Raw genomic sequence first — 24959 nt, forward strand, 5'->3', positions numbered from 1 at the left:
CCCCAAACAACTACAACAAAATATTGCAGGAGGTCTTCCGTCTCTAAAGAAGTGTTTCTTGGTCACCTTCTCCTGCCGGTCCATCCCATTCTCCCCCATGTTTCACAATCAATTCCACAACTATTGGACATGCTTGGTCCTTATTCAGCTACCTTCTGGAGGTTTTGTTCCTACGAGAAACTTCTTTTTTTTAAATGAATAAATAATCCCCATTGTTGTTGTTTTAAAAACTTCTACAAACTTCAGGTTCCTCCAAGCATGCTCTTCCTTTCCTTGTTTCTCAAGGACCCGATTCTGGCCACTGTTCTACACTGGCAACCACAACCTGAATTTGCTGCAAGAAGGAGCAATGTTAACTTCTTATAGGGTAAGGCAGAAAGCGGTGCCGAAACCACTAGGGGACAATAGACGGGGAATCTCACATCAAACATCCTCCCGAAGGGGGTGGACAGTTCCTTGACAACTAGAACCACTGAGATGTGGCCTTGTTTCTACAACTCTTAGAATTAGAGGTTCTGTCTTCTCACCAACCATCCAGGACCATTCTGTGGCCTTTGTACGGACCCACAGAGAGACCCACAGACATTCCTCCAGACTCTCAGACAGGAGCAGAACTCAACTGGCCCGCATCCTCTCTTTGGTTCTCCAGTATGTGCAGGAGCAACTTCTCTCTGGCAATGGAACTCTCCGTGGTCCTGAAATCTAACTGGTGAAAAGCAAGCAAGTGACAGTCAAGGGGTTCCCCGGAATGACCTAAGACCCTGCAAGGTCTGGGCCAAAGGGTCCAGAGAATTCAAAATAAAATAAAGCAGGAGGAGGAGGAGGAGAAAAAGAGTTCGGAGAAACAAGCTAGAAAGTTCCAAAGTCGGGAAGAGAGGGAGGCCATGAGGATCTAGATGATCATGCTATGGACCAATAATAATAGCTTTTAAACGGAGGTATGAGACGCTTACCAATCCCAGCCATTCCTTTATGAATCCTTCAGTCTAAGGCTTGCTCAGGACAAAACAAGGGAATAATCATGGTTACAAAAGACCTGCCTCCCAAGGGAAATGACACAACAGCAGCAACACACATTAGCGAGAAAGAGGTAGAAAGAAAAACAAACAAGCCGTCGGCTTTCTTGTCTTGGGTAGCCTTTGCTCAACACATCTATGGTGTCTGCAATTCCTGTCCGCTGGAGACTCCGCAGTATCACGGTCCCTCAGCTGACCAGGGTTCTGTCTTTCCCAAAATGGGAGTTCTGCCATGGGAGGCTGCTACAGAAAAGGCCCTGTTTCGCTTTTCAACCCACCTAACCTTCTCTGGATGCGGGAGTATAGCAGGCTCTTCAACAAAACTCCTCAATGACATATTCATGGGGAAGGGAAAGGGTTTTTTCAGAAATCCTGGCTCCAGACCATTTTGGTACTAGGTACTTAATTTGAGGTGCTTCATAGGTAACTAAGATCTTGAAGGATGACCCAGAAACTAAGAAAAGACTAAAAGAACTGGGCATGTTTAGCTGTGAGAAAATGAGACGGAGGGGAGATATGACAGCACTTTTCAAATACAGTGGTGCCCCACATAGCGATGATAATCCGTTCCGGAAAAATCGTCGCTATGTGGAATCGTCGCTATACGAAACAAAAAAGCCCATAGGAATGCATTAAAACAAGTTTAATACGTTCCTATGGGCAAAAAACTCACCGTTCAGCAAAAATCCTCCATACGGCCGCCATTTTCGCTGCCTGGTAAGCGAGGAAAGGGTGCGAAAACACAGCGGGCAGCCATTTTTTTTTACCCAGCAGCCATTTTGGAACCGCCGGTCAGCTGTTAGAAAAAACATCGCTATGCGAAAATTGGTAAGTGAAACAGCTTACCAATCATCGCAAAGCGATTTTTCGCTATCTAAAACATCGCAATGCGATCACTTTTGCGATCACAAAATCTTCGCTATGTGGATTCATCGTTAAACGGGGCGCCCGTTATGCGGGGCACCACTGTACTTACAAGGGTGTCATACAGAGGAGGGGCAGAATCTGCTCTTGATCATCCCAGAGTACAGGACATGCAATAATAGGCTCAAGTTAAAGGAAGCCAGATTTTGGCTGAAAATCAGGAAAAACTTCCTGACTGTTAGAGCAGTACGACAATGGAACCCATGACCCCAGGAGGTGGTGAGCACTCCCACGCTGGAGGCATTCAAGAGAAAATTGGGCATCCACCAGTCAGATCTGCGTTGATTTGGATTCCTGGCTTGAGCAAGAGGTTGGATTTGATGGCCTTCTGGGTCCCTTCCGTGATTTGATTCTTCTACGAACTAACTGGAAATTGGTGCAATTGCTGTACTGCTCGATCAAAACAATCTATAAACCATGCACCAGAATATCCAGAACATAAGGGGGAAGGTGTTCAGGGTTTTTATGCTGTAACTGCTACAGATTCTGGCCCTTCTGTTTAAGCAGCATTACCCTCTTGGAACTGTGATGGAGACAATGGAAGTTGAAATGAGTTACTTTTTGCACATGGCGAATGTCTGGCTTCCCAGCCAACCGATTTGCTGGGTAAATGAAAAAGAACACGCAACTAGTAGGGCAGAATTGGTACAGGAAAAGGGACCAAGGTTAGCACAATCAAACCAAAAAGACCGGGCTGTGTGGACAAACCACCAGGAAAACTAGAACAGCGCTGGGACGTGTATCCTCACCAGACCCTATGCGATTCAATAAACCATCAGGACGTTTAAAACAGATCGTGGACATTTTACTTCAGGCCACACTGCCCGGGAGATTCCAGAGGTTGCTCCCAATAAAGTAACTTTTCCAAGCCTCTGATTTAAAAGCAAAGCCCTGCCCCCTCGATCTGGAGAGCCAAGACACCTGCGAGATTAGCCTGGCGAGCTGAGAGAAAACAAAATCATCCGTCACGCAGCCTTTCCATTGTAGCAGAAAGAAATTGCCTGTATTTTTCCATGTATAAGACTCCCCCATGTATAAGACCCCCCCCCACACTTTTCTAATCCAAAATTAAGAAATCTAAGTGGGGCTTAGCAAGGGTGGGGGGGAAGGGATCAAAGCGCTGCAGGATCGCTTTGATCCCTGCTTTCCCGTCCACTTGTTTTTGTTCTCTCCTCAGCTTACTTCTGTGTACAAGACGACCCTCAATTTTTAGTCTAAAGATTTTAGACAAAAGTATAGTCTTATACATGGAAAAATACGGCAATTCCATGCATGAGCCACGCCGGGAGGGGGAGTGAGCCACAAGAAGGGGGAAGAGGGCGAACAGCAAAGGCCAAGCAGAGGGACACCCCACCCAAAGGCAACAAACAGCAGGAATGGAACAACCGGGAAAGGGCTTACCTTCGCTCTGCTGACTGCCCGCGCTGCCACTCCCATAGCTGAAACCTGGATCTTGGTAAGCCGGCGGGAAACAGGGAGGGGCAAGGGGATACTGGTAGGGATAGCCCTGCCCAAGGGGCCAAGATGCGGCCGGGTGCGGGAGGGGCCCCAGAGTGTCTTGATCGGACGCTCCGCTGGAGCCGTTGTTGAGGTTGAGGGCAGCCAGATCTAGGGAGACAAGACAGAAAAGCCTGCCAGGACATACCACGGATAACAGGGAACATCCGGGACCACTCTGAACCGAAGGCTCCTGCACAAGGCTGCCCAGTTCAATTCCCTGCTTCCCCAGTCTAAAACTGGGGGAAACCGAACACAATTATTTACAGATGCAAACACACATCCCGAGGGAAGCAACGAAAGAGCACAAGGAAGACTTACTGCCGCAGAGATCTCCAAAGACGTAATAGCACTGCTCCGAGAAGGTGATTTTGTTGACCGTGTGCCTGAGGTATCCATGTTTCAACATGCTGCTGGCGTACTTCCGGGCCTCCCTCCGGTCCTTGAAGCCCTCCACGTGCGTATAAAGCCAGTCGACCACGTCGGCCCCTGGAAAAGAGGAGTTTTGTTCAGTCAAGAATGTCCAGAAGTCATCTTGTCAACTGTTGTCCAGTTCTAGACATCACCATTGAAGAAGGTTCAGAGCAGGGCCACAAGGATGAGGATCAGGGGACTGGAAACCAAGCCCCAGGAGGAAAGAACTGGGCAGGTTTAGCCTCGAGAGGAGAGAGAGTAGCATTCTTCAAATATTTGAAGGGTCGTCTCATACAGAGGAGGGGCAGGATCTGTTCTCGGTCATGACAGACTGCAGGGCATACAGGAAGCTACAGTTAGGCTGAATATCAGGAAAAACTTCTTAACTGTTCGAGCAGTACAACAATGGAAGGGGGTGAGCGCTCCGAGGCTGGAGGCATTCTAGAGAAAATTGGACCACCATATGTTGGATTTGCTTTGACTGGGATTCCTGCTTTGGGCAGGGGGTTGGACTCGATGGCTTTATAGGCCCCTTCCAGCTCAATTATTCTATGATTTTATGATTTCGGTGAGTAAGCTTCACAACAGCCCTCCGAGGTAGGTCAGCAGAGCTTTGCTCCCTGATTGGATCAACGTGGGTCACATGACTTTGTCAGATGCTGGGCAGAGGATGGAGGAATGGGGAGGAACGCTCACGTGCCTTATCCCTCCTGCCTCCTCCAACCACACCGCCGCCATTTGTAAATCCGCCAAAGAGTCTTGGGAGGTACGACAGCCTCACCTATCACCGCGTTGGAGATGGTGATTTTTAACCACATCCGGTCCCGAATTTCAAGGCCCGAGTCCGGCAGCTGCATCACCTTCACAATGGTGGCCATGTCGCTTTTCACCGTCAAGGGGGATTCGTCTAGTTCTGGAAAAGGGAGGAAGGCAGAACAGAGCAGGGTAAATGAAGCAAGAAATGAAGGCTAATGAAACAACAAGAAGAAAAAAGAGAAAGAGAAACGAACTTCCCAGGTGGGCAAACCTGCTGTAAGGAAAAATGAGGCATTTTGTTTTTTGGAAACAAGGTGCACCCTCCTTGTGCATCTTGTTTTAAAGCCATAATGTGGAGATATCTGGGCACGTCTCCCACGCACCCCAGTTCCACTTTAAAACAAGGTGCATGGGACGTGTTTGTACCTCAGAGTTTCGACCCCAGCAGTCTTCCCAGCTCACCTCCCAGGAGCACGATCTGGTTTTGAAAACAAGGTGCACCTTGTTTTAAAGGGACATTGCAAAGAGCTTTCCTTAATCGGCCCACCACGTACAGTCCACCAGGAAGAGAGCACATGAAAACATGGTGTCTCCTGTCAAAAATAAACAAATACATGGAGGCATCCCGGTTCAAAGCCATGCAACTCCACAGACCCACAACACACACCAGCACCGTCCTCAACCCTTATATCTTTATCCAACACCACCCCACACCCCGAAGGGCTAGCGAGTTCCACATGCAACCGATTATAAGCAGCCGCCGTCTACACCCGTGATTTAGCACTGGGCTGGACATTAGTTCAGTTAGTAGCGAGAAAAGCAGTGCATGGGTTTTTGTCATCACATTCCAGAACCTTCCGATTCGAAGAGGTCCGGAGCCCGAGGCCGGAAAACCGGATTGTGTCTTTCCCTGCGGGAAACCCCGAGCAAGCCCACCGAGAAGGGTCGAGAAGAGGAGAGCTGCCTGCCTTCATGGATGAAAGAGAGACCAAACAGCCTGGTTCATTCCAGACACAATTCCCCAGAATCCTTGGCCATTGGCCCTGTTGGGTTGGGACTAATGGGATCTGTAGTCCAAAAATCTAGGGAGATCCTAAGAACCACGACAGTGGCTCAACAGGTGTTTTTTTTCCAACTGCACCTCCTGTAATCTGTGTAAGCTAAACTTGATGGGATGAGGGTGTCAGAAATAGCCCAGGGCTCACAAATATAGTTTTTTTATATATACAACTGATCCCTCCTAGTCATTGTTTTTAGAATGAAAGGCTTAAAGAAACGGTGTAAGCACAGATGTATTAGGCTGGTGAAAATAAAGGGGGAAGGAAGGTCAACAAATTTAGAAAGCGTCAAGGGGTTCCTCTAAGTCTGAAGCGACGACTGCTTGAAAAATTGCCCTTACTTGCTCCAAAAACAGGTTTCCATATTTCCGAAGCATGTATTAACTGGGCTGTTCGTGCTCTTTAAAGAAGGCATTTTGCCCATTCTTCTCAGAGCTAACCAAGGGGAGGGGGGGATCCCAGTAGGAGCAAGGCAGCCCTCCAAATTTAATGAGAGGGCAAAAAAGTGACTTTAAAAAAAATCATGGACTTTTAAAGAGCTCACTGTCACCGATGCACAAAGCACTTCAAGTATATATGCAGGGAATCTGATTGCCGGGGCTAGCTGCTGAGAGTTCCGCGTCAAAGGTGATCTTTCAACAGCCTTTTTAAAACCATATTACTGCATATATACTTGGGAGTTCCAAAATGACACTTCACGCACTTGGAGAAGTTGGCTGTGACCACATAAAAGCTAATGCTATAGTCAACGCAACTGCACAAATCTTCACTGTTTTGCTCCAGAAGACAAACGCAGCTACCCTTCCTATCAAAAGCTTAGGAATTATTGGCTTAAGAACTTTACCAGTCATCCAGCTTTACTGAAATGGACCTGGTCTCCCCTTTTATCAGACCTGCTCCTCTTCTCCCCTTGATGAAATTCGATCAGCTGCCCAGTTCCACAGCACTGCCCTTCTTTATTTGTACTTTCTTCGACAGCCCTCCTTTCAGCACCGTGATTAGGAAGGCGCCCTACAACTGCACTCCCAGCTCAGGTATCAAAGTAGCTGATAGGCCAGGCCCCTCTTAAAAGGAATGCAGAAAATGCCATATTTTGTGCCAACGGCAAATTCTGCAGACAGAAAGAGATACGAGGGATCTCAAAAGTCTGTGTAAAATTGTGCATGGTACTGCAGGGCAAAGGGGGATATGGGTGGGGAGATTCTTTAAAATAAAACACAATAAGGTAGCAAGTGCTTTTATGGCTGACATTGAGGGAAGGATCCTTAAGGCTACTTCACTGGTATTAATGAGAACAAAGTTGGCTGGATTTAGGTCTATAGCTGCAGAGCCAGAGGCTGGGAGTTCGATTCCCCCCTGTGCCTCTTGCACGGAGTGCCAGCCTGTGTAGCCCTGGGCAAGCTGTACAGTCCCAGGGCACCCCCCCTGGAGGAAGGGAATGGAAAAACACTTCTCAGCCTAGAAAACCCTGAAAAGGGTCGCCATAACATCATGATGATGATTATAATGCGAACAAAGAATCCCTAAAATCTGCAGACAATAATTTTTTTTAAAAAACCTAGGAAATCTCTGTTTTAGATTAACTTTTCCAAAAGCTCCCCAAAAGTCGCTAGGAAATTTCAGCAACAGTGGCATGTGTTTTCTTCTGTTTACAAGCCCAGGTGTTCCTCCTCTTTAGATGTTTGGTTTCCTGGACTACAACTCCCATAATCCCCTAACCAACAGGGCTACTTGGAAGGCCTACTGGGAGATTCTGGGAGCTGAAAACCACACAAGTAAGTCAGCTTGGCTCTTTATTTGAACATACAGGAGGTACGATGGTGCTTTCCCAACCTTGGGTCCCCAGATGTTCTTGGACTACAATTCCCAGAAATCCTGGTCAGCACAGCTGGCAGTGAAAAAATCTGGGAATTTTAGGCAGCTCCTTAGCTCCTGATATGAGAGACATGGGAAGTTTGGAAAAAGGATCGCCATCCCCTTTAAGGGCTACCAGGGTGTTTCCTAAGCCCGCCCACCCTGCTGATTGGTCCATCGCTTGGACAGTGTGGCTCATCTCTCTTAAAGGGGCGGGAGTTGGTTTCAGGTTTTTCACCTCCCCTTTGGGAGGTGAGAAAAGAGGAAACCAACCAGCCTAAGGCTTTTCTCCCTGGTGCATTTTGGTTTGTTGGTGGGCGGGTTGAGCGCTACCCTGCCGGCAGGAGGGGAAACCTGCCCCAGTCCTGGCGGCGAGCGGGACTTACTTTCCGAATCGGGAATGGAGCTTGTTAGTGAGGAGCTGGTAGAGGTGACCGTGCTCATGGAGGGGCTCATACCGTAAGGTGGGTAGGCTCCCGTCAGGGCCGTGGTATGAGAGATCCAAGCCGCGGGGTCGATGGGTCGCACCGGCTCGGCTGAGACAGACAGAGAGAGAGAAGGAGGAGGAGGAGGAGGAATAAGACATTTCAACTCATCAGCCCAAACCTTTTAGAGCCTGTGCAGGGGGGTTATTTCACCCTTGCAATAATTAAGGCTGCAGGAGTTACTAGCCAGCATCATTGTTTTCGGCTTTGAAGATGGTCTTTCAAGGAGGTAACCCGCCTTCCATCCTTTTTAAGGAGAAAGACAGGGTAATAACTCAAAAATAAAAATAAAATAAAATAAAATAATTAAATTATTTAAATTAAATTTAATTAAATTAAAAATAAAATTAAATACAATTAAATACAATTAAATACAATTAATTAAATTTAATTAATCAAATTAATTTAAATTAATAAAATTAATTAAAATTAAATAAAATTAATTAAATTAAATACAATTAATTAAATTTAATTAATCAAATTAATTTAAATTAATTAAATTAAATTAATATATATTAAACTAAATTACATATAAAAACAAAAAAAAATAGAAATAAAATATCAAATACATTCCTGGCTATGGAGCTCCCTCTTCAAGGAGACCCGACTGAACCCATTTGTTGTCTCAATCTGGAGTCTGCTCCTCGTTCATTTGGATCTGAAACCCTCTCCTCTTCCCCGCATAGCTTTAGAAACTCAGTGGCTGTGGAAGGCGTTCGAAAGGCTGCTACCTCCCCCCCGGGGGGCAGGTCACTCACCCCTGGGGATGGTGAAGTAACTCCTTGGAGTCGGGTCCCAGCATTTGGCCACGGTCAGACTGATGGGGCTGGGGGTGAGCGGAGAAAAAGGAAAAATTAACATGTCCTGCCCTCCACTGCCCTGCTCAGCTCTTGCAAAATCAAGCCTGTGGCTTCTTATAAGGGAGTCAGGCCATCTCATATTTAGTCTTCCTCTTTCCCTGCTGCCTTCTATCTTTCCCAGCAGGTATCAGGAAAAAAACTTCCTGACTGTTAGAGCCGTACGACAACGGAACCAGTTACCTTGGGGGGGGGATAGCATCCCAACCTTGGAGGCATTTAAGAGAAAATGGGACAACCCTCTGATATACTTTGATTGGGATTCCTGCCTTGAGCAGGGGGTTGGACTCAATGGCCTTTAGAGGCCCCTTCAATTCCACCACTCTAGGGTTCGCCGAGTCTAAACCCAGCCTTCACCGCTACTTGCAGGACGGGATCTTCAGAAACACTCACCCCGGCTTGGAGACGATTTCTCGCAACACCCGCACGGCGTCATCGTTGCTCATATTCTCAAAGTTGACCTCGTTCACCTGAAATGCACACCAAAAAAAACCCCCAACATTTAAAACCCCAGGATCTATTTTCTCCAAGCCATCAAGTGGCCCGCTACTCCGAGGCCAATACAGCTGCGAGGCCAGATGTCAAACTCACTGACAAGAGGTTCCCAAGTTTGCAAAATTGGTCTTTGGGCATGCCCAAACCCAGAATCCCCCAGCCACACCGGGCAAAGGAAATTGGGAGTCGTAGTACCAAAAAAACACAACACCTTAAGTTTTTTCTCCAAACCCACCAGCTTTCTTCCTTGAATAAATTCAAGGCCTTGGCACCATCTCACACGAGTTAAGGGTCCCAGACGAGTCATCCTATTCCATACGTACTACCCCGCAGGGCTGGTGTTCACAGCAGGTGATCTGGGGATGCCAGATCCGAAGGGAAGGAAGGAGGCAGAGGGGTGGGTAGGTGGGAAACAACGCCAAAAGCAGAGCTGTGAATCTCAAGAGACACAGCGGGCTCTGTATTAAGCCTAGAGGATGGTTTGTTTCTGTTTACATGATAATTCATGCCATGGGGAACCCTTCCGCTTGTGTGAGGCCTGAGTGCGAAATCTAGGCCAAGTTCACACACGGACATTTACAGTCTCAGAGGGATACTTAGCGCTCTTCGACTAGCATGCCACTTGGTCTAGGGCTAACCCTCCCTCCCTTTGCTTCCAGGACTTTTGAGGCTAGAGGAACGACGGTACCACAACACAGATATTTCAAGATGAAATCCTTGGATTAAGGAATCGTCAGGCTTCAGGGGCAAGAGATAAAGAACAGTCTCTAAAAAAGGGAAACGTGACAGCCTTGCCCTCAACTTGGAGGAATTGACTACAAACCCCATCGTCCCAATGGTGTTTGAGGAAGGGCGACAGAGTCAGGCCATCAAAGCATGGGCAGCGTGGGGCGTGCAAAAGGAAGCTCCCAGCGGCCGAGACCGCGGCTGGCACCCACCTGCAGAAGCATGTCTCCCGGTTCGATCCGCCCGTCGGCGGCCACGGCCCCGCCCTTCATGATGGACCCGATGTAGATCCCGCCGTCCCCCCGGTCGTTGCTCTGCCCCACGATGCTGATCCCCAGAAAGTTGTATTTCTCTGAAAGGAGGGAGGCTCCATGAGAACAGGCAAGGGGAGAGAGAGGGAGGGAGGGAGGGAGCGTTCAGGCCAAACGACAGTGTGGTGCAGTGGTTAGAGGGGGGAACCTCAGGAGAGTCCTGCGTTCAGATCCTGACTTGGCCATGAAGCTCAAGGGGTGATCCTGGATACCCTTGAGGCCTCTTGACCTACGCCGAGGGCTGCTGAGGGTTAAAGAGCCACGGAATCACCTCGGAGAAAGGTGAGATCTGCAGTCACACCAGTGGTGACCCAGATGTTCTTGGACTACAACTCCCAGAAATCCTGGCCAGCACAGCCCGTGGCGAAGGCTTCCGGGAGTTGAAGTCCGAGAACATCTGGAGATCCGGGGTTGGGAACCACCACCATCAACCAATAAATAGATGGAACAAAGGGTTGACCAGGATCAGAGCGGGCGACCAGGAGAGGTCGGGGTGGGGTGTCTGTGGGTCTCTCCTGCTCTCAACCCGTCTCCTCATCCCATGCTAGGAGGGTCCTGGGTTCCTCCTGCACTCTCAGGGCAGAATATCTGATCAACAGCCATCGAGGCTTCCCCACCCCACCCCCCACCCCGCGGGCAATGCAAGCATTTCCAGTCATGCTGTGATGTCATGAACATGTCGTGACATCACAGCAGCACAGCCCATCGGACTTACCCATGTTGAGGGTGACGGTGATGATATTCAGAGACATGGTGGAGTCGGTGATGCTGCTGAAGGAGGATGACTAGCAAACAGGAAAGAGGAGGAGGAAAAGGAAGAAGAGTTTCATAAAAACAACCACATCTCCAGTCATTCACAGGCATGGATTTGGGAGCCACTAAGAGGCCAGATCGTTAAGAGGGAAAATTAAGACATGGACCAAAAAAGAGAGATTTTTTTGCTGAGCTGAGGGGAAAAAAAAGAGTACAATCTTAGGTTTCTAGCCCACACATACGGATATTATTTTTTTGTGGGTTTTGTATTACTGTGACTGACACTTTGAGCATAATACACCAGACGTAACAGTACACTAACAGAAGGAAGAAATGTCTGGATAATTGATATTGCCATTCCAGGGGATGCCAGAGTTTAAAAAATTGGAAACATTAATGAAATACAGAGACCTGGCCATAAAAAATTAACTTACATGTGGATGAAACACATTTCAGTGGTCCCCGTAGTTATCACCGCACTGGGAATAATGGCATGGGCGTTTTATAAAACATTATAACTCAGATCTCTGAGAGAACACGATCGGCCAGTTTGTCCCAGTTTATTTCTCGGACGAACAGGCGTTCGGCGGTTCCCAGCCCCGCCTCCTCCAGGGGCGCCCACTCAGAGGCCGGTGCCCAGAGGAGGAGGGGCCGAGAAGCCGGGATGCTGCCTCTGAGTGGGTGCCTGCTGGAGGAGGCGGGGCTCGGAACTGCTGAACCCCCGTTCGGCCAAGAGACGAACTGGGACGAACTGCCGGTTCGCGCCCATCTCTATATCGGAGCTGCAAAGAATGGCAATATTAGGAGCAGCATACACACCGAGCCAAGAATTAACAAATACGTAGGTTTTTGGTTAAAACTTGCATCTGTTACACAAAACCAGCCAAAGCCCGTGGGCTTGTGTTTGATCATCATCATCATCATCATTCTGGATCAGACTTTATAGGTTCTGTAAGAATTTAAATAGTCACAAATCACTGTGTTCTGTGAACCCTGTTAGACTCCTAATTCTATCTTCTATACATTCCCGATCTATAAAACACAGACACACACACACACATTGAGAACTGGACAGACTTACTCTGTCAATATGTCGCATCTTCTGTTTCCTCCGCCGGCGTTTGTGTTTTCGGATGAGACGGGACGAAGTGCTTTGTTCGGTGGAGCTGCTCAACCTGGAAAATGGAGACAACATTTTGGGGTTTTTTTTGGGGGGGGGGTTCTTTTTTCTTTTCTTTTCTTTTTAAAGACCCCAACTGTAAAGTATGTGGCAACTCATGTTATTCTTTGCCAGGGTTTGTGAAGATTATTATTATTTTGGCGGACTACAAGCCCCAGAATCCTGAGGCTAGGGAATGATGGGTGTTGTAGTCCACACACTGGACCTGTGCAAAGCCCTCATGTTTCTTTGTCAGTCCAAATAAAGGGGTGGAAACTGCAGCATGAACCCCCCCCCCCCCGGCCACATGAGTTGGGTCTCTTAGCTGGTTCACCTCATCAATCGTTAATGTACCTTCAGCAGATTCCCCTTCCACCAACAACACCCCACCAAACTAGCTTTCTGGCTGCAGGGTGGTGTGTGCAGAATGATTCCAACCAGTAGCTGGCCGTGATAAACCTGGAAGGGCAGCTGCTCCTTGCGACAGGCTCCTCAGCCACTCCCCCAGAAGGTGGACCCAATAAGGTGGGCAGCCAGATTGAACCACATCAACAGATAAGGAGCAGGTCTTTTGCAAAGCCAATGGCCCTTAACGGCCCATTCAAGGCTAACTCGCCTTCAAGTGCTTTGTCTTCTAAGGGGTATGGCTTGCAACAACGTGCTGTTCATAGACAAAGTCATTGTTCTCTCAGCTACCGTGAGAACGGCAACTAAGCTCAGACAGAACAGGGAACCCCCCCCCCCAAGCGGGGCAGAAAATGAGGACTAGCCTCTTCAGAAAATCCTGAGACTTCAATCCATTGAGCCCAGGTTCCACTACACCACCAGATTCCAACACCCTAGATCTTTTGAAGAAAAGACTGGATAACCAGCCACCTTACCATAGGTCTGTCATAGCAATAGATTTCTCACATTAATGCGGGGTTAGACTAGATGATCTATCAATATTATCCTTCTCTCTGTGTGTTTGTGTGTAAAAGAGGGTCAAGCCTACTCATAAGCAAAGACAAAAATCGTGGAGCCCTCCAACCTTTCCGCTTCGAAATTAAGTTTGATTTACGCCTGGCCTGCTCTGGTGGGAGGGGAGGCAGTGAGCTACCAAACAGTTATTTCTTCCCCGGGAGGAGTTGTAAATTCATCCTCTTTAAATGAAACATCTTCTTTTTTAAAAAAAAGGCTTATTAATATCTCCTGTCAGTGCCTAGTCTTCCCCAAAACCTCCCTTGAGAGGGAATGAGAAAGGTAAGACCTGTTTAATCTTTAGATGCTGCCTAAGAAGAGGGATTTCCAAGTCGAAAAGTTGGATAATGCCACTGCAACCGACTGTTGCAGCATGGGGGGGGGAGTTGTTTTGAAAATTCCACATTCTTGTTCCGACAAGGGGTAAATCTGTATTTCCATGCTGCTTTCTCACTGGGTTTTTTTTTGGGCGGGGGGAGAGATATTCCTCATTCTAACTTCTCCCCCCCTCCAGTAATGATGGGGAGCGGGTTTGAATCAGGCAAATGGAACTACTTTCGCAGCTCTCCCCCCCCAAAAAAACCCCAGGCGAAGGAGGGACAGGACAAAGCAGCCCGCAAGAGGGGCGAAACTTGGAAAAATGAAGTTTCAGGCTATGCATCCCGGCTGAAGGATTCCGGGACCTGTACTTTTAAGGAAACAACAGTTCCAACTTTTGATTCGGCGCCACAGCTGCTCCAAATCTTGGGTGGAATTCATGTAGAGCCAGCTCATCTACTAGCTGCTGGCGGGCTTTCTCCCTCTTATGCCGTGCCAAAATCCATCTAAGCAAGCGGCACCATTCCCTCCTGTGGCAGGGAGTTCCACAGATTACAAACCGACCTGGTTGCCCGCATTGTTAAATCTCCGGCTAACGTGAGTCGCCGATGCCTCTTTCCTCACGTCCCTGCCCAAACCCCTTCTGCTACACCCCGTCTTGGAGGAAGGCTGGCTCTCTGATGATTCGCCGGCGCTCTGCACATGCTCAAAGAGACTCTTCTCTCTCCAGCTGTTCTCACTCAAAAGGCTTTCCCCTTTTCTCCAAAATGAAGCGCCAGAGATTAAGCAACCTGTTCTTTCGAAAGGCATGCGCCCAGATAAATAAATCTCTCTTTCTCAAAAAAAGTCAAGGTGGGAGTTACTTACACGTGGGTGGGAGGCGAGGAACGCTGTTTTATCCTGTTGTTTCCAGGCGGATCATCCTTTCCCCGGATAAACCCCGACGCTCAACAGCACAAGTGCCCCGTAAGACAACTCTGTTGTCCTACACATCCATTGCTCTCTCATGTTTCCTTCGCTTGCTGTGTACCGAGGGGAAGGGGGGGAAAAACCCAGCCCCTTCCAACTCACCCCCTGCCTCCAGCCCCTTGCTGGCGGAATGTCTCATCCGCTTACGAACATCATATCTAGAATATTAAACAACATACCTTGGTGCATTCCAACCCTTGGCTGGCCCGCCAGCCAGTCCCTTTCTTGTGCCAAACGGTCTAGCCGGGCTCAGAAAGAAACAGGGGGAGGAGAGAGAGAAAAAAAAAAGGCCCAGGCATGGTAGCTGCCTTGAGGAGCTTGCCTTCTGTTTATTGATTTAATTTTATTCTTTTTCAAGGAAAGGATCCAACCAAGCGGAGGGTTTGGTATTAAAACACACACCAGGGCTTAGCTGGGCCCCATGGGCTGAGCTCCGTTAAATGACGCTGGGCACCCTTAATCCTAACCCCCATGCAATATTTCCTGCTGTGCAAATATCCTATTTATATTGAAAAAGAAAAGGAGGGGAGGAAGTGGGGAAAAGGGAGGAATAACTACCAGAGCTGGGAAGTATCATCATCATCATCATCATCATCATCATCATCATCATCATCATCATCATCATCATCATCATCATCATCATCATCATCAGTATCTTAGAACTGGAAGGGACCCTATGGATCATCCAGTCCAGCCCCTGTCAAGGAAGCCCAGTGGGGGATTCGAACTCCGAACCTCTGGTTCTGCAGCCAGAGATCTAAAGCCTTGAAACCTATCCTAGTTACCGGTAACATTACTTTTGAGTTGTTTCTGTAATGCAACTATTGCAAAAGTAACTAGATTGTGTTATTACTGCAAGATTCCCTCCTTTGGCAGCATAACTGTACCATAACTTTAGTTACTTTTATACTTATAGAAGGATATTTGACCTCACCACTTTTGGGGGATTTTTTTTGTGCCCGGAGTCTGAAACATTCTAGTGCTGCTTGTTTTGAACTCAAATGCTGATGACTGTTTTTTTTTTTTTTTTTTTGGAATGAAGAGAAAGGAGTTACTTTTTAAAAAAAAGATAACTGCTCTTTGGAACGGCCCTATTTTCTTCTTTCTTCCCTCAGACACTGTCTTTTAAGCCAGAGATATATCCTTATTTTTCGCCCCACCCTTGTTTTTCTGCAAAACAATTTCAGCCTTGAGAATTTCCCCAACAGTGAGTTTGATCTTCTGACTGGTAGCAGCTTCTTGATTTAAAAGCAGCAAGCCGCATATATAACATTCTTATTTAGACAGTGAATTCTAAGACACAGCCGCTCAAGAAACATATCTGGGTATGTTAAAAGCAGATTAAAACATACCTAAAAGTGGGTGGTTTTAGCCTTGCACTGGACTACAACTCCCATCTGCTGCACAGGAGTGATGAGGAATGTAGTCCGGACCATCCAGATAGCTGCCCCTGCTTCATTTGCTATGTTTACCTTGGCTTGGATTTGTTTTAATAGGCATAGGCCATGCTTTGTGCCATGTACGGGTGTGAAAGCTGGAAACGTGGTGCAGGAGGCGAGCGTTGCAGATACTCTGGACTGCCAGAAAGACAAATCAGTAGGTCCTAAATCAAATCAAGCCTGAACAATCTCTGGAGCCCAAAATGTGGAAACTGGGGCTGTTCTACCTGGGGCCAATCATGAAAAGGCAAAAGTTTTCCGGAAAAGACAATAAGGCTGGGAAAAGATGAAGGCAGCAGGAAAAGAGGAACACCCAATGGGAGATGGACTGACTTGCTGAAGGAAGCCACAAGAACTGAGCTGAGCTGTTGAGGACAGGGCATTTGGGAGAGCGCTCATCCATAGGGTCGCCATAGGTTGGACACAATTTGATGGCACATAACGACAACATGCTTTGCACACAGGTCCAGCATGCCTCCCCTACCGGCTTGTGTTTTCATCATCGTCGGAGTCCACGAAACTGCTCGATTCGAGTTCGCTGCTCATCACCGTGGAGGAGCTGTCGTAGCCGGGCGGATGCTCCCTATGCCGGTCGAGCTTCGGATGTCCATTGATGCGCGAGACTGGGAGAAAGGATACTGAAGATCAGACAAGGTAAGGATGAAGCCAAAAAGGACAGGGTCTAGGGATTTTAGACAGGGCAACAGCTTCGTTCATGGCATGGGAACCAGTGCTTTTTGTTTACAGACACCTGGGCTGTGTGACCCGAGTTCAAATCCCCACCACGATGACAATACTTCCTAGACAACTTTGGATGACTTCCTGTTCCACAACTAAATCACTTTGTTGCGAGGATAAGGCTGAGGGTAATTGGAGCCCGGAAATGTTCTAGATTTATACCTCCCAGAAATTTCCCAGTCCGTAAGGTGTGGGGCATGGACGCACATTTGAAAAACGAGGGAAATGGACATCAGGAACATTCCAGGAAGTATAAGCTAAGAAAAGGACATGACTGGATTTGGAATAACAGACGTTCTTCTGAACTCCTCAACAGGGAGGTAGGATTTTTTAAAAAAACGGATAAAAAACAATCGCGAGTTTCCGTGAAAATAAGGTACAAGAATCTACCTCCAACAGATGTACGCCTGTACATCTGTAAAATTCAAAACTGCCAAGGTTTTGCATTGTCCACTTCTGTTCTAACTGAGCTCGGTAAAAAGCATTTCCTTGACCCACAAAACGTGTCTCTCTCTCTCTCATCCCGGCCACAAATGCTCAAATGCACCATGGATAAACCGGAGCAGAAGGGGCACGCTTTCTATGCACGGTTCACAATTGTATGCCGTTTTCCTTTGGCATGTTTTCGAACTGTGCACCGCGGCAGTAAGCTTTGTCATCTCCTCCCCAGAAGCTCAGAAAATCAGAGCTTTCCGGAAGCAAATAAAGAGTCTGGAGTTGTGAGTCTGGACGCAACGGGGCCAGATCCTATACATACAGTTTTCTTTGAAAGATATAACAACAAGAGAACCTGACTCTGCGGATTTATCGCTCACGCTAATGGACTGGATCATCGGTCAATTAAAGAACACACACACAAACACACACCCCAGTGACAGACTCAAGCCCCACTGCAGGATGTTTTCTTGTGAGCAAAACTTTTTGCCTGGAAGCCCACGTGGGGTTTGCAAATCTAATAAGGATTAACAACCTGGCAGGGGAAAATTCTTGGCGATTACTTCGACACATGTAATAAAGAGTAAACAAGTCCGGGCGTCCCAAAACATCTAATCCCCTGACAAACGTCACTTCATTCTGGACCACGAAATTCGGATGGAACGCATCCAGATTACCTGTCCTTTCCCAGATGGACAGAAATTAGGATGACAGGTGGCAGGTGTCAAAGTCAGACCCACCCACCCCCAGCACAGATTCCCCCCCCCCATGTTGCTGGGTCAGGAATTGTGTTGCTGGGTCAGGAATTGACTCCGCACATAAAGGAAAACAGAACAAAACCCTCCCACCAGATCCTGGCTATTATGGAGCCTTTACGGACCCACAAGAGAGGTTTGTGGGGGTTTGTTCGGGAAGAGAGAGAGGGAGACCGGGAGATGCAGAGGAGAAATACACACAGAAGGAAGAAACCAGAAAAATGGGCTAAATTTTAACCAGGTACTGCTTTCTGCAGTAACTGGGCAGGGGTTTATATCTTGTATTGATGTAGTCAAAGACATACCAACACAAAAGCTTAGATCTTCTGTTGTTGATCTTTGAAAGGGGAAGAGTCACGTAACGGTGTGCCGTCAAGTCAATTCTGACCGATCACAATGCTTTTTCAGGGTTTTCTAGGTAGAGAGGTGTTTTACCATCCTCTTCTTCTGGAGGGGATTTCCTGGGACAGTGTAGCTGGCCCAAGGCTACCCAGGCTGGCTCTTTTCCCAGGAGGCCAAGTGGAGGAATTGAACTCATGGCCTCTGGCTCTGCAGCCAGGGACCTAAACCAGTGGGCTACCCAGCTAACTGAAAGAGGGAAGAAGAACCCACGTCAAGCAATCCTAATAGTGAGACATTTCAGAAGCAGTTTTACTAGTCCTCAGTGAGCTTCCATGGCTGAGTACGGATTCGAACCCAGTTCTAGTCCATTACTCTGTCCACTAACACTGGGTGGCCTGAGATCAGCCAAAAGATACTCAGAACCAAAAGATGAGGAGGAAGCACCTAAGAGGCTACGTAAGGCTAGACAATTGCACCCTAGCTTGTCTTATAGGTTGGCCAAGTTTATATCAAACAGGAATCAATAGTAATGATCTCAGGGTCATAGTTAGCACCCAATTAAATGCAAATCTCCAGAGGTGAAAGACACCAGTCGGATGCTCACACAACCTTTCCTTGCTCTGCATGTTGCCAAGGAGCCTGCTGCACTTTTCCCATTGGCTACTGAGAGGTAAACACGGCCTTTGTTTGCATATCCAACCGCTCAAGCCAACATGCTCTGAAGGAATTACGTGTCTGGAAAGAAAATGCGGGGATAACAAGAAACACGAGTTTCCTCTCATGTATGATTTGAACCTCAGCACATGGGCAAAGAGATGGGATTTGCAATAAGGACGTTCTGGATTCAAACCATGCTTCAAAAACAGAACACGCTAAATTCTCTCAGCTGAGTATCCCTCTTATTTTGCCTGAACCATCGTTGGCATACAGGCAGATAAAGCACACATGAGCACACTTAGAAAAATGAACGAGGAAGCATGAAAAATTCTCAATTATGGGAAGCTGGTAACTCAGATTTCGTGAAACTATGAATAACCTCCAGGTTTTTGTTAGAGCTTTTCAGGAGCTGTCCATGGTGCTGAACCACTTCCTCCAACCCAGGTTCAGCACCATGGATAGCCTCTTCAAAGTTTGGACAAAAATCTGGAGCGGACACACCGATCCAGTAAAATCAGAGTTGTCATCTCCACAGTTAGAAAATTGGGTCCGGGTGGTAAAAGTGGTTTAATATAACAACATTCATACCTACTTAGGTTTTTAAAATTAGAATTTATATCCAGTCCTCCAAAAACGGGATTCAAGGCATCATTACAATAATATTGAAAAAGCACAATGAAAACATAAAATGACATGAAAAATGAACACTCAGCTAAAGAGCTAAAACACAATCTAAAACATAATTGCATATTTAAAAACACACACATACATCTGTGAACACCCCAAAAAACACAGCCACCACCCAGATTTGGGGGCAATTCTACCTATCCACCCCACCGAGCGCTGCTCCAATGGCACTGCCCATTATGACACCCGATACCTACAGAGATAGACAGGAGGTGGAGCTTCTGGGTAGCACTTGATTGGTTCCAGCGGCTTCAAAAGGCGGCACCCCCAACTGCGGCCATTTTTCCTGTTGCTCCTGAGTCTTCCAGGAGACCGTAGTGGCACCAATGCTGGTGGCAGCCGTGATGTGCCATTCTGCCCACCTGGCGGCTGGCGGCCTCGGCCCAAACATTCCAAAAGCGAAGATGTGACCATTTTGGGGAGGCCACCTTGGGTGAGGAGGAGCCCAAATCCAAGACTGTGCACCTCAAACCAAATCCCAAACCATCAAAACCTCAGCAGTTAATGCCCAAGGCGCCAGCCTCTCACCTCATGCCCACATGAGACTTTAAAAATGGCGATAGAAGTAGAGGTTTGGCGCAGAGCTATGCATTGTGAATGGGAGAAAGGGGAAAACAGATAATGAAATGACCATGAAAGAAAAAAAATACAGGTGTAAAAAAAATTCAATTCTCCAGCAGAGGCATCTTCAGAAGCTTTGAAATGATGGAAGGTGCAAACTGGTATTCCTGAGCAGCGTTTTTGCTCTTGCAAACAAAATAAAAGCTGTAGAGGATTTAAAAGAAGAAAAAGGAAAGATTCAAATCCTCTCGACGGCCACCATGTCCTCCCACATCCTTCCAAGCACCCCATGCATCCTGGTAACATTCAAACACTCCGAGATGGAAAGCAGTGTTGTAAAGAATCGCTTTTCATTTTAGACTCATCTAAAGCCACCCCCCAAATCCTTCTAAAGGCTTAAGAGAGAAAAGAAGTAGTCGTGCAATCTTGGGATGGAGAAGATTAAATTCTATGAACCCTTTTGACTTTGCACGATTGTTTTTAACTACCAGTGGGAAGAGGATCATGGCAGAGAAAATTTGATTAAAGATATGCACAAATGTTACTCTTTAAGGGGCAAATACGTTGTGATGTCAGAAATTTATACGGGGATATTAAAACACCCGCCACTCCATTTCTTTTTAACTGGCTGTTTGAGAATATCAGATTCTAGAACAACTCTGTTGGAATAACTGGAAGAAACATACTGAGCTGGAGGGCATCTGATTACTAGCATTTTTATTAACTTTAAGTAAAATCTGCATTCCTTGGAAGACTTTTCAAAACTCGCAGGGATCTGGTTGGTTAAGGAAAATTCAGAGAACTGCCTTCTGGATTAACCCGACATACTCCTTAGAGTTAGCCAGATCCAACAAAAGGCAATTTTTTTTTTAAAGAAAAATTGCTTCCAAAATACTTCTTAAGTAGTCAGCGAGTGACGAAATTAACGCTGGGTATCGAACAGCGGCTCACTTCCTCTCTTCCTAAACTGTTGCAGTCATAAAGTAATTTATGGAAATAAGAGTGAGATGGTGGCCTCAGGCGGCAGATTCCTGGGGACAGTAAAGAGTGTTTGCCCCGTGGCCATTCCCCCTCTCTCAGAGAACAGTGCTGTGAGTTTCAGGAAGGAGGAATTTGTTCCCTTTAACCAGCTCGCTAACCCGAGAGAGAGCAGAAAAAGGCTCTCCCACTGACAGTATTCAACAATACAACTTGGGAAGTGACCTTTTATCCCTTGCCTTAGACAGCAAAATGTCACGGGTCTGCCTCCAGGAGCATTCCCTCTGGAACCTGTGTTAAGCCAACAGGGTGGATCTTTTTAGATGACAAAAGGAAGAAGGTATTCTATTTTATTTTGTTTTATTTAGTCCTTTAGGAATATAAAGACTTCTACCTATTCTGTTACAAACTCACCCACCCCAGAAACGACTTAAATCCACATCCCCAATTCATACCAAAGCCTTTATCCTCTAAGCCTCTGTGGGATTAGGCAGCATTAAATCCGAGCATCTTAGCCTTCCGGGGTGTGTGTGTGTGTGTGTGTGTGTCGGCTCGTTCGCGTGTTCGTGGAACAACAAAGAGCGAACGTGTCCCTAACTTATTTTTTTAACCCCATCTCAGACTCTGAAGCTTTCTCCGCCTCCCTCAATTTCATCGCCCCCCCGACCCTCGCGCCCAAAACATCCCCATCAGCACATCTGGCGAGTTCTGACAGACAAGCATGGGTCTGAACAGGAGATGCAAGTAACAGAGAAATATTCCTCCCACCCACATTTCTGCCTCCCAAAGGATACCTGTCTTTCCAGGTTGAAATCCAGCTTTTGGTCTCTTTGGTGCCTTGAGGCCAGCCTCCCACCCAGGCTCTTTCGGGTTGGAGATACCACCAGAAAACCCCCAGCCTCTCCAACACCCCGCCTCCCCCCCAGCTCAGCCAATGAGTGATGAGCTCTGCAAGAGCCCACCCAATGGCCATGGATTTTGCACCTTCCCCATCTTTTCCCCAATTCCCCAGCTGTTGCATGAAACGAACCACCTAGCATTGGGCCCCTGTTCATATTTTCAGCCAGCGGATAAGCGAATCAGTGGATACCGGCCCCATGGACAGGGGGGAATCTACTGTTCTTTCACTTGCAGTAGTAACAGCAGCATCACGTACTAATGTACTAATTAATAACAATTAATAACAACCATCTTCACCAGGAACAACAGCTAATTCTTCAAGAAGATATTTTTTTAAAAAAAAGATGTTCACCTGCAAATGAACCTTTATTTTAGTTTCCTTTCTGCTTGACCACCTGGACATCTGGAGAGAACTATATGAAAGCAATTTTTTTTTGGTCCTTCAAAAAACAACAAAAGACCACATCTCTCCTCCCCGGCTCCTTTCCCATCCACTGGGCGACTTCAGTCCTTTTCCCCCCACACGTAGCGGTTCTCTCCCACTTGACCTCCCGCCCGTTCCCTCTACTTCACCGGAGAGTGGAAGAGAGACCGGAAGGTTTTCCAACCGGGGGGGGGTCCCAACCCACCGTGACAACGGGGGGCCGTCCCAGGCCAATCAAAGTGGGCACCCGCCTTTACTTTCATCCGCTGGGCAGGCCGGAGAACTTGGCCCAAAGGGGGGGAGAGTCAATGGAACCCACCCTTGGGAGTGCAAAATCCAACAGGTTTTGCACTCCCCAAGAGTGACAGAAATAACATGGCAGCAGCCCATGAGTCTAGTTCCAGCCCTAGGAAAAAAAGGACACACACACACACACAAAACCCAAAGATCCATGAGTCCTGGATTGGGTCGTCCAACATCAGCAGCCTTTACTCGTAAGGAAATCGGTGCATGGTTCACAGCACTCTTCCCAACACACATACAGGACATGGAATGGATGCCATTTATACATTAGGTAACATAAACATCTGGCCGCCCTTAAGCCCTTGAAGGCGCACAACATACATTTTGTGTTTACTTGCATTCTCCCAAAGAGGCGCACTCCGAGCGCCTTTCTTTGAGTAGAAGTTGAAAAGGGAGAGGGAAAAGAATACTAATCATAAATCATCCTAGAACTGTGGAGGTGGAAAGGACCCTATAGGACATCAACTCCATCCACCGTCAAGGAGGCCCAGTGGGGGAATCGAACTCCCAACCTCTGGCTTCGCAACCAGTTGTCTAAACCACTGAGCTATTTAGCAGCTCATATGTGGCTTTGGGGTTTCCTCCCAATGAGTGGACACCAAAAGCAAAGATACACACATGCCTGGTCTCAAAGGATGACACTGGATGAACTCATTGAACCAGCCAATTCATATGGCTTTCTCTTCCGTATCTAACAGTCGCTTCTACGTCCAACCGTCTGGATGGCCCACGTCAATAGACCCGAGACAGACATTCTCCTTGACGAATGTCAACATTCACACGTTAGACGCAGTTCTTCTCATCCTGTCCTGTCCACCCCAGACACCACACAAGGAACAGAAGGGCCCATTTCACCACGCAGACACAATTACGTTGACACCTGCAGGAAACAACCATCACCCACCCAGCCGAGCCCTTAAAACGTCCGACGCGCTAACAAGAAAGCGCATCTCTTAATTACCATCCTAATTAGAGTCTCCTTTTTCTTGGTCACTCTTAGGAAACAGAAGGGAAGGGATTTTTTATAAAAAAAACACCAAACCTTTGTTCAATCTAAGACAGGTCCTGAGAATAGACCTCCTCTGGTCCTAATTAAGCGGCAGCTCCTGCTTTCCCTTTTAATGGGATGTAGTTAATTTTTTCCGGCTGTCCAGCAGGTCTGCCGGTTCAATAGGAGGTGGCAGAATTCCCTTCTCCCACCCCGCCGGTTGATCCCGAGAACGACATCTTATTTAGCCATTTTAAGAACAGCCGGACCCATTGACAGAGTTATCTGCTAATTAGACCAAAAATTCTGCCCGTCTCCCTTCATCTAATTAGACCAAAGGTCTAATTAGATGAAGGGAGACGGGCAGATTTTTTGCAACATTGTGAAAACACACATGGCCGTGAAAAATTGCTTTGCATTCCCAGAACTGTCGCCCTTCTGAGCAATTACTTCTCAGTCGGATTCGGCTCTCCTCCTTCTGTTTGGTGTGCAAATACACTATTGTTTGTTTGTTTATCATATTTTCACCCAGCTTTTCTCCTTAAAAAGGACCCAAGGAGGCTGACATCCTGAAAAGACAATATTTCAAAGCTAAAAACAGGAAGTTTCAACCCAAGGAAGACAGAAAGCAGACTTTACATCCTTTGATTCATTCCACCGACGGTGCTTCGCGTAATTCCCCAGAACAGTTCCTGGGGTGGAAGAAGTGATGCCCAGGGGGACGCTTCGAAGGATTCGGGAGACCGAAGGGAGACAGGATAGCACTTCTCAAGTACTTGAAACGTAGTCAAGACTGAGGACGGGCAGGAGCTGTTATCATCTCAAACTGCAAGACACTCAGCGATGGGCTGAAGTTAAAGGAAACCAGATTCTGGTTGACTACAGTGGTACCTCGCTTAACAACGATAATCCGTTCCAGGAAAATTGCCATTAAGCGAAAATGTCGTAAAGCGAAATGAAAAACCCCATTGAAATGCATTGAAACCCGTTCATTGCGTGCCAATGGGGTAAAAACTCACCATCCAGTGAAGATCCTCCATATGGCAGCCATTTTCGCTGCCTGTATAGCAAGGAATCCATCAATAAGCACAGCAGGGAGCCATTTAAAGCACCCGGCGGCCATTTTGAAAACCCGATGATCAGCTGTTTTTGATCATGGTAAAGCGAAAATCGGTTCCCGAAGCAGGGAACCGATCATCA

General features: G+C 47.2%; 1 protein-coding gene across 4 annotated transcripts in view; it reads right to left on the bottom strand.

The window, feature by feature from the left end:
- The window catches only part of DVL1 (dishevelled segment polarity protein 1), a 58849-nt gene that overhangs the window by 7849 nt on the left and 26041 nt on the right, over positions 1-24959 (bottom strand). The window contains exons 1-11 of one of the 4 annotated variants that reach the window (XM_072977618.2): positions 19803-24883; positions 16476-16614; positions 12228-12321; positions 11109-11178; positions 10295-10434; positions 9255-9331; positions 8763-8830; positions 7906-8055; positions 4633-4764; positions 3759-3926; positions 3342-3548 (exon numbers count right to left, since the gene is read on the bottom strand). In XM_072977618.2, the coding sequence (XP_072833719.1) occupies positions 3342-3548; positions 3759-3926; positions 4633-4764; positions 7906-8055; positions 8763-8830; positions 9255-9331; positions 10295-10434; positions 11109-11178; positions 12228-12321; positions 16476-16614; positions 19803-20019 (1462 nt within the window). In that variant the 5' untranslated portion in view covers positions 20020-24883. Of the gene's footprint in view, positions 1-953; positions 993-3341; positions 3549-3758; positions 3927-4632; positions 4765-7905; positions 8056-8762; positions 8831-9254; positions 9332-10294; positions 10435-11108; positions 11179-12227; positions 12322-16475; positions 16615-19802; positions 24884-24959 lie in introns of those variants that run through there. The other 3 variants (XM_020782305.3, XM_020782304.3, XM_020782303.3) reach the window with 3 other exon arrangements.

Source organism: Pogona vitticeps, chromosome 7, assembly GCF_051106095.1.
Source record: "Pogona vitticeps strain Pit_001003342236 chromosome 7, PviZW2.1, whole genome shotgun sequence".
Classification (NCBI taxonomy): domain Eukaryota; kingdom Metazoa; phylum Chordata; class Lepidosauria; order Squamata; family Agamidae; genus Pogona; species Pogona vitticeps.